The sequence below is a fragment of the Watersipora subatra genome, chromosome 10, assembly GCF_963576615.1.
Source record: "Watersipora subatra chromosome 10, tzWatSuba1.1, whole genome shotgun sequence".
Taxonomy (NCBI): Eukaryota; Metazoa; Bryozoa; class Gymnolaemata; order Cheilostomatida; family Watersiporidae; genus Watersipora; species Watersipora subatra.
In genome coordinates, this window is record NC_088717.1 from 33,100,886 (window position 1) to 33,111,029 (window position 10,144).

A 10,144-nucleotide genomic window follows, 5' to 3' on the forward strand; every position below is an offset into this window, starting at 1 on the left:
AAAACAAAAGAACACTAATAGAGAAGGTAGTAAGATAATGGCACTACATGCTGGCAGCAGGAGAATTGAAAAGCTGGTCGGCAGCATAACGACACACTGTCAAACTGTCATCAATAACAAAAGCTAGTCTTCTAAAATTTAATGACAATCCAGCCACTCTACACGCCTTAATGTCCTTTCTCAAGGCCACCAATCATCACAAGTGTTGATCACATTATACTGTATTAGTATCACAGACGCAATTATTTGAGGCTATGATAAGCAACTTAATGGGTTATTATCCAATTTTTGTTTAAAGTCAGTTGTGTACATTTTCCATTAAAAAAACTAATTGCTAAATGCTGATCATTAAAAACTTCCTCCATATTAATTGTTAAAAAATCCTGCATCTAATGGTACATGGTTTGTGGTGGTTTCTAGCTAAAATAAGGCTGCAACTCATCACTACCAGCACTTGTCTCGTACACCGTGAGTCATCGCTACCAGCACATGTCTCGTACACCGTGAGTCATCACTACCAGCACATGTCTCGTACACCGTGAGTCATCGCTACCAGCACATGTCTCGTACACCGTGAGTCATCGCTACCAGCACATGTCTTGTACATCGTGAGTCATCACTACCAGCACATGTCTCGTACACCGTGAGTCATCACTACCAGCACATGTCTCATACACCGTGAGTCATCGCTACCAACACATGTCTCATACACCGTGACTCATCGCTACCAGCACATGTCTCGTACACCGTGAGTCATCGCTACCAGCACATGTCTCGTACACCATGACTCATCACTACCAGCACATGTCTCGTACACCGTGAGTCATCACTACCAGCACATGTCTCGTACACCGTGACTCATCACTACCAGCACATGTCTCGTACACCGTGAGTCATCGCTACCAGCACATGTCTCATACACCGTGAGTCATCGCTACCAGCACATGTCTCGTACACCGTGAGTCATCACTACCAACACATGTCTCGTACACCGTGAGTCATCACTACCAGCACATGTCTCGTACACTGCAACTCATCACTACCAGCACATGTCTCATACACCGTGAGTCATCACTACCAGCACATGTCTTGTACACCGTGAGTCATCGCTACCAGCACATGTCTTGTACACCGTGAGTCATTACTACCAGCACATGTCTCGTACACCGTGAAGTCGTCTAATAATGTCTGATGGCGCTGTAGGTACCCACAATTCCCAATCTGACTAACATGTCTACCTTTCCTTGATTTTATCTAACAGAAGTCATGTAATGGGAAATGTGTAATGCAGGTTCATCATTCAAAAAACTGCCAAAAGACAGGCAACCCAAATGACACAGGAATGTCATACATATCTTGAATTAGCAAGGGGTCTAACCTGATCACACAAAGCGGGATAGGACTCAGTTCACCTACCCTTGATCAGCGAGGAGGCTAAGTTCAACTCTGCTGTTTTGCAAAACTTCTAGCTCTAAAACCTGCCATTGTTTGTCTCCGATTTGCAAGAACTTGCTGGGTTCTGAGTACTCATAATAATTAGGTCTAGCAGTACCTATGATCAGCACTTGAAAGTATCTGAAACATTTTGATATTAATACAGTGTCCATACTTTTATTAAAATGTATCCACAAGCTTTTCAAAGTTAACCATGTTCAAGCTAATCTATATGCATGCCAAAGCGAGTAGAAAGATGTTTTGGTTTTTCGAAAGACACTAATATACAATTATGGCACAAAATTAAAAATATAAATGAATTATTAACGCAAAAATAGTCTAACCTTGCCTATTTTTCCACCTTTCCATTTTAAGGCCAGGAAATATCAACACAAGTATGACCTTATGACAAACATTTATTGCAACTTAAATTATATTATTCTGAGAGTATGTAGAATACAAATATCGCAGATATTTTTGGACATCTCTCATAGCTGCTTATATAATAACTTTGCATTTTGCATACACAGCTATGCCTAAAAACCCTACTAATTTTTATCTAGTAAACTTGACCTACATTAAATGAAGTTGGTAATAGCCTGTCTTGACAAACTGTTGTTTTGCAGAGTTGTCTCCTGGCAAGCGAAACGAGCAAAACAACAGCTTGTCACAAGATGCACTGCACCTGATGCATAAGCTGCACTGAAAAGGAGTTGTTCTCTTCTGACTATGCAGTTTGGCTGCGATGCTATGTCGATCGCTCCATTGGTAATCATGACGAATGTAGCCAAAAAATTTATGTAGAAAAAATAAGATAAAGACGTTTAACCGAAGACCAGTCTTTGCGGTAAACTTTAGTAAAACTTAAAAATCGAATACATCAAATATAAAATCAATAAGAACAAATAAAACTGACTGATACAAAAATACAAATAAAACGGACAGAGCCACAAGCAACGACATATTTAGTTGCTTTTGTTGCCGAAGTTCTTAATTTTTACTAAAGTTTACCGCAGAGACTGGTCTTTGGTTAAACGCTTTTATCTTATTTTTCTATATAAATTTTTGGGCTAAATCCGTTGGGATTACCAATGGAGCGACTGACATAACATCGCAGCCAAACTGCATAGACGGAAGAGAAAAACTCCCTTTCAGTGCAGCTAATGCATCAGGTACAGTGCGTATTTTGACAAGCGGTTGTTTTGCTCGCTTAGCTCGCCAGGGAACAACTTCGCCAAAACAACAGTTTGTCAAGACAGGCTAAGTTGGTAGAATTAATTAGCGTGATATGACATTGTGAAGAATTCAACTTTGAGTCTATGATAGCTATTTCAAGTTAAAATTGACAATTGATATTTTAACAAATTATTTCGGCTGAAATACGATTTGGACAATATCATACACAATAAATTTTTTTTCAGTCAAACTTCATGATGAAAGATAATAGATATATAGGTAATAATATATAATATACATAGATAATTTTTATATAGTAAAAGAGCATAGTTTTCAAATTTTGCCTTATCAGCTGTTATTTTGTTTACTACCTAACAAAATCTTCGATAGAAATCCAGAAGATTCCATTACGTGCATTTCCTTTACCCTCTGCAGGTATATCAGAGTCTCTCACAGTTCTCCAAAGTGGTGACCTTTCGCTCCAATCTCCATTCCAAGCCGTGTGGCCCCAGACGTTCCTTATGAGGAAAAGCCTAAAATCAGTAGTGTTTTACTATTGTACTGCATCGCGTATTTTAAAAATCAGCTTCTCACAAATCAGCAACCATAAAGTCATTTATAAACAAGTACACTAAAAAAACTATTGATCAAGCTTAAAACATTAAAATGTTTTTACTCGATTTCAAACTTGAAAACTGGAACAGAATAAACAGTTATCATATTTAAAAAAATTATTTATAGAATGCATAAATTTGGTTGAAAAACCATAATAAGTAAATAATAACAGCTCAAAACATTTGCACTTATTAGCCTGCTATCCTGAACCTTTACACAAAACGGATTACTACAAAGTGTTTACATAAAAAAATACAAAACGAAATGTAGACATCTCCCTGCACATTGCAACTCCGCCAGTGCACAACAGTATGAACTATGTTTTCTAGTCTGCTTGAGCTCGGCAGCTTACAGCTTGACGTGAGAGCTCACCATTCTGCTCAAAGTTGTTAGTAAGTTAGTGGCGCAAACAGCAATTGTCTGAACTTGCCACAGTATATCTCATTTTTTAATGATAGCAAACCTTTGCACTTTGTTGAATGTTGCACTCTACTAGATCAAAACATAGTACAGTGCAAAGATTTAAGTAGTTACCACCGTATGAACGGGGTGGTATGTGTCAGTATCTATAGAAAGAATATCACTCTCCTTGGTGCTTTATTATGGGTAGTTTATCTATTTTCTAGAAAATCTAACAAAGTTTGTTCTATTTTCTTGAATCTACTAAAAGGTCTGTATGCTTAGCAATCTACACTCAAGCTTAGTTGTGGTTGGTGATAGCCCTATTGGATGGTGTAGCTACTCTGCATAGTTCTTTACATGGATTGCTCTATCTTTGTTTTCATGTTTTATAGCTTTTGTGAATAAAGGATCAGCTTTGGCTTACGCAGTATCTCACCACTTTTTTAAATACTAGTTGAGACTGCAGCTCTCACAGTTGACTGCAGCTCTCATAGTTGACTGCAGCTCTCATAGTTGACTGCAGCTCTCACAGTTGACTGCAGCTCTCATAGTTGACTGCAGCTCTCATAGTTGACTGCAGCTCTCATAGTTGACTGCAGCTCTCACAGTTGAATGCAGCTCTCATAGTTGACTGCAGCTCTCATAGTTGACTGCAGCTCTCATAGTCGACTGCAGCTCTCATAGTTGACTGCAGCTCTCATAGTTGACTGCAGCTCTCATAGTTGAATGCAGCTCTCATGCATGTGATGCGCTTTGCAAAGGTTAGCTAGTCTCACAAACACTGCTATATCAAAAAGGTTTATTTTTATTGCAGTTGTAAAAACTGGAGAAAAATCTAAGACAGCGTTGTTTGCTAACCAAAATTTTGTTCATGTTAATACTGATCTCGAGTCTCACTCTATGTGCTGCATAAGCGCCTCTGATACTTGCACACACTATAAATTAAATACTGGAATACTACAAATGATCCAAGAACAAATTATTAGTTTTTCTGCTTCTGAACACTAGCTTATTTTAGCTTTCAAACTAAAATACAAACTCAAAGATGCAAGGAAACTAAGCCTAAACAACGGGAAGCAAAACTAAATAAATTAGACTTTGTGTTGTGATTCAACTCTGAGCTGCTACATTTTGCCAAAACCGTTTTGGGGCAGCACAAAATATTAAAAACACGTCCTTAGCTAGCCCCTCTATTCACGGAAACATTTCTTTCTAATAATAGGAGTGCTTACACTAAGCCAAACTGACAGCGTAAGCAGCATCTCACGTCTTCAAATGAACTTTAAATAAGCTCTGCCTAGCATATCATTGCATCAAATGATAATATAGAAAGCAACCATTTCCGCTTTTCTATACCTACTCATTATGAAGGACTTTTCCTGTGCCTATGATAGTATAAGCATGCTCTATAGACAGGTTGACACTATTATACATCTCCCTGTATGCCTCATCTTCTTTGGTTGCACAGCCCAAAGTCAAACCCTGGCAAAGGGCATTCCGAACTCGATGAAACATCTGTGACTGTTCGGTTCTTGATGGAGGCCGTGTACCTGACAATTGTTTAGAAAGAATTAGTTGTCTATGGTCGTCCTTGTGCAATTTGCTAAATAACTTATGAGTCCCCTAATGTCTGCAGCTGCAAAGAGGTTCTCAGGCTTGATTACTTTTTAATAAAATAAAACAGCTCTACATTGCATGAAGCACTGTGAATAGAAAATGCAAATTGGGATTGCTTAGGAATAAGTTTTCAAAATACTTATATTTTATGTCGTCTGTTTTATTTGTTGGGCACTTGTTTATGACTATAAATTAATACATTTAACTTGGAATAAAAATTGAACACACATAAATAACGGGATGAAAAAAATATGTATAAGCTACCTACCTATTGCAGATCCCCCATAATTCTACTCGTATACTTTTATGTTATAGTAGCCCACGTAAAGCTCGTGGAGCATAAAATTTGGGAATGCAGGCAAGAAAAAACAGCCAAGTTTGGCATAATTCTTTGGCTAGCTATCAACTAAACTAAAGAACTTTGCCTAAGCAATACACAGGTTTTTTTTCAAAAAATAAGTATTCCTAATTTTTTTATGAAAGTTAATTTATAATCATCACTCAATTCAACTCATTTTGAGGTTTTGTATACTGCTGTTTAAGCACTGTATTATGATTCTCCCAGTGCAATGTTTGAGTACTAAGTTTTGTCAATGAGAGAGCTTTCAATGGGGGCTTTTCCACCAGCACACTACAATTTTTAGCGGTATATTTTTGGCTGGAGGACAAAATTTAAAGGTTTAGTCATTGTAACCATGAAGTCCTTGATCAGAGACTCTTAAAGTAGGTTTAGTAGATTTGGTGGCGGTAAGGTTATTGATAACAATGTTAGCGGTGATAATAGTAATATTAGCGATGATAATAGTAATATTAGTGATGATAATAGTACCATTAATGATGATAATAGTAATATTAGCATTGATAATAGTAGTATTAGCGATGATAATAGTAATATTAGTGATGATAATAGTAATATTAGCAGTAATAATAGTAATATTAGCAGTGATAATAGTAATATTAGTGATGATAATAGTAATATTAGTGATGATAATAGTAATATTAGCAGTGGTAATAGTAATATTAGCAATGATAATAGTAATATTAGCGATGATGATAGTAATATTAGCAGTGATAATAGTAATATTGGCGATGATAATCGTAATATTAGCAGTGATAATAGTAATAATAATAGTAATATTACAATAATTTGACCAAAAATCTAGGAGATAAGAGTTTAGTGGCATTGCTAAACCAATAATGGGATAGAATTGAATGATGGGTATAGATATATTGCAAGCAATTGTTATGGTGGAGAGAAGTGGTGAGGTAGATAGAAAGATACAAAGATAGACAGAAATACAGATGAAGCGAGATAGAAAGATAAAGATATATAGAGAAAAATTGATAGAACAGATAAAGAAATCAAATGTACAAATGGACAGAAAAGAAAACTGTAAATATAGATATAAAAGAAACAAGACGAAAAAAAAGAGAAATTCTTTCTCAAGATACATTTCCACACTTCTGCTCCAGAAAGATAAATATGAAATATTTGGGTAGAAACTTTGGATAAGTCTCCAAAAGCATAAGTGAAAACCTGTCAATTGTGTGGTCATAAACCTAGCAGCATCAGCATCATAAGTCTCCAAGAGCATAAGTGAAAACCTGTCAATTGTGTGGTCATAAACCTAGCAGCATCAGCATCATAAGTCTCCAAAAGCATAAGTGAAAACCTGTCAATTGTGTGGTCATAAACCTAGCAGCATCAGCATCATAAGTCTCCAAAAGCATAAGTGAAAACCTGTCAATTGTGTGGTCATAAACCTAGCAGCATCAGCATCATAAATAACAACGAAAGTTAATAATAAATAAGCAATGAGCAAAGGAAAAACCTACTTCATTTAGTGACTGAGTGCAGAAGACAGAAAAGCAGAGACACTCTGAAGGGATGAAGACAATTCATTATATAAACTATGCAGATATAAATATACAGTATGAACTAATATGAATTTATTATGGGATAGAGAACAGCTGCGAGACTACAGGTGTAGTAGATGAGGAAAGAACTTGGATAAAAGACACTAAGGCTGTCAGAAATAAGGGTTTGATTGACTTATAAAGATGGGCCTGTGTATGGAAGATCTTTCGAGTGATGTGCTATAGTCTAGTTCTTTTAACTCAAATAGCTACTTTGAATGGTGAATTATCGCTCACTCAGTAGTCTGAATTATGTTGCTCTAGGCCAGCAGAAAAGAATTAGCTAGTAGAGAAACAACAATACTGCCCGAGCAAAATATTTGAGTCATTTGTATCCTAAACTCGTGTTTTTCTTTCAGAATAATTAAACCTCTAATTAAACCTAAGCATTTTTTATTCATCATTAGTTTCGTCAACCAAATATCACAAACAAATTATCACTGTGTCCGCTAAAGCGCACACCGTCATGCAACCAACAATTTACATCCTACCTCAGAGTAAGTCAAGTTGAGAGACATGGAGAGACAAGCATGAATTACCCATTGTTGTCAGACATTGCTATACCTAAAAACCGCAGATTTAAAAAAATAAACATATTGAGTGCCAAATTTTGCAAATGAATTATATAATTTGTAGAAGAAAATTGTAAACATGATTCTAGAGATAGTAGGTATGAAGAGTATGTTTTGGGCCCTTTTTACGTCTGTGGAGTGGAGTTGATGAGAATTGCACTGGAGCTGCTTGCTAGCTAATCTAGACTGCAACTAAAACTATTGGACATCTTAGATAACTAAATACAGAGTGTGTACCAGCGGTGAGGCAAAAGAAATTTGCAAGCAAATACATGTATAATAATTAAAAAACATTAAACAAAAGTAAACACAAGACTGCTTTTGAGAATGGCATCGCTTGGTCTTTTTTATCAGCTCAGCTGGTAAAAAATTGAAAGTTATTTTTAAAAGGCCTACTGAAAAGTCTACTGAAAGGTCTACTGAAAGGTCTACTGAAAGGTTTACTGAAAGGTTTACTAAAAGGTTTACTGAAAGGTCTACTGAAAGGTCTACTGAAAGGTCCACTGAAAGGTCTACTGAAAGGTCTACTGAAAAGTCTACTGAAAGGTTTACTGAAAGGTTTACTGAAAGGTCTACTGAAAGGTCTACTGAAAGGTCCATTGAAAGGTCTACTGAAAGGCCTACTGAAAGGTCTACTGAAAGGTCTACTGAAAGGTCTACTGAAAGGTCTACTGAAAGGTCTACTGAAAGGTCTACTGAAAGGTCTACTGAAAGGTTTACTGAAAGGTTTACTGAAAGGTCTACTGAAAGGTCTACTGAAAGGTTTACTGAAAGGTCTACTGAAAGGTTTACTGAAAGGTCTACTGAAAGGTTTACTGAAAGGTTTACTGAAAGGTCTACTGAAAGGTTTACTGAAAGGTTTACTGAAAGGTCTACTGAAAGGTCCATTGAAAGGTCTACTGAAAGGCCTACTGAAAGGTCTACTGAAAGGTTTACTAAAAGGTTTACTGAAAGGTTTACTGAAAGGTTTACTGAAAGGTCTACTGAAAGGTCTACTGAAAGGTTTACTGAAAGGTCTACTGAAAGGTTTACTGAAAGGTCTACTGAAAGGTTTACTGAAAGGTTTACTGAAAGGTCTACTGAAAGGTCCATTGAAAGGTCTACTGAAAGGCCTACTGAAAGGTCTACTGAAAGGTCTACTGAAAGGTCTACTGAAAGGTTTACTGAAAGGTTTACTGAAAGGTCTACTGAAAGGTCTACTGAAAGGTTTACTGAAAGGTTTACTGAAAGGTTTACTGAAAGGTCTACTGAAAGGTTTACTGAAAGGTTTACTGAAAGGTCTACTGAAAGGTTTACTGAAAGGTTTACTGAAAGGTCTACTGAAAGGTCCATTGAAAGGTCTACTGAAAGGCCTACTGAAAGGTTTACTGAAAGGTCTACTGAAAGGTCTACTGAAAAGTCTACTGAAAGGTTTACTGAAAGGTTTACTGAAAGGTCTACTGAAAGGTCCATTGAAAGGTCTACTGAAAGGCCTACTGAAAGGTCTACTGAAAGGTCTACTGAAAAGTTTACTGAAAGGTTTACTGGAAGGTTTACTGAAAGGTCTACTGAAAGATCTACTGAAAGGTCTACGAAAAGGTCTACTGAAAAGTCTACTGAAAAGTCTACTGAAAAGTTTACTGAAAGGTCTACTGAAAGGTCTACTGAAAGGTCTACTGAAAGGTTTACTGAAAGGTTTATTGAAAGGTTTATTGAAAGGTTTACTGAAAAGTCTACTGAAAGGTCTACTGAAAGGTCTACTGAAAGGTTAACTGAAAGGTTTACTGAAAGGTCTACTGAAAGGTCTACTGAAAGGTCTACTGAAAGTTAATGTAGAGAAAAGCAAAAAGTGGGAGCAAAAAATAATAAGAAAATTGAAGTGAAGACAATATTCGAGCTAAGTTCAGTTAAAAGTTAAAACTTAGCTTTAAATATGTGTTTAGTAAGCTCAACTCATTTAAGTTAAATTCCAATTTCCAATATACGTTATGTAGCATCCTAAAAGTCTAGTGTACCAAAAGTGTTGCTGCCAAGTGGTTCTCACAGTGCCGTAAGCAACTGGTTGTTTCAAAGGTAAGAACTCTATACAGTACTGTACATAGTAATGCTACATTTTACTGCAGCTCATAGCCACGAAACATGTATTTGTTATTTTGTGAGCATAGGTAGTGAATTACAACAATTAACATGTTTGTAGATTGCAATATCTTATTTTAGGTGATCTTCATAGTTTGGGAACAGATTAATCTATATTTCACTATTATTATACAGGAAATAGCGTTTAAAGATATAAAAAAATAGACCTATGAGTCCCAGAATGCATTAAGGTCGTACGTCGAAGTATGAATGTACAATACCTTTTACAAAGCGTACGCTCCCAAGGAATTTCCAAGAAGCAAAAACTCATCTTTTGAAACACTAATTAGGGGTTG

At 36.4% G+C, this 10,144-nt stretch overlaps 1 protein-coding gene across 1 annotated transcript; it reads left to right on the plus strand.

The window, feature by feature from the left end:
• The first annotated feature begins 783 nt into the window (after positions 1–783).
• Positions 784–9,543, plus strand: LOC137406983 (RNA-binding protein 25-like). Its single transcript, XM_068093583.1, has 3 exons — positions 784–818; positions 942–1,133; positions 8,088–9,543. Exons 1-3 carry the CDS (start codon positions 784–786, stop codon positions 9,541–9,543), a joined length of 1,683 nt encoding a protein of 560 aa, XP_067949684.1.
• Positions 9,544–10,144: the final 601 nt, after the last annotated feature.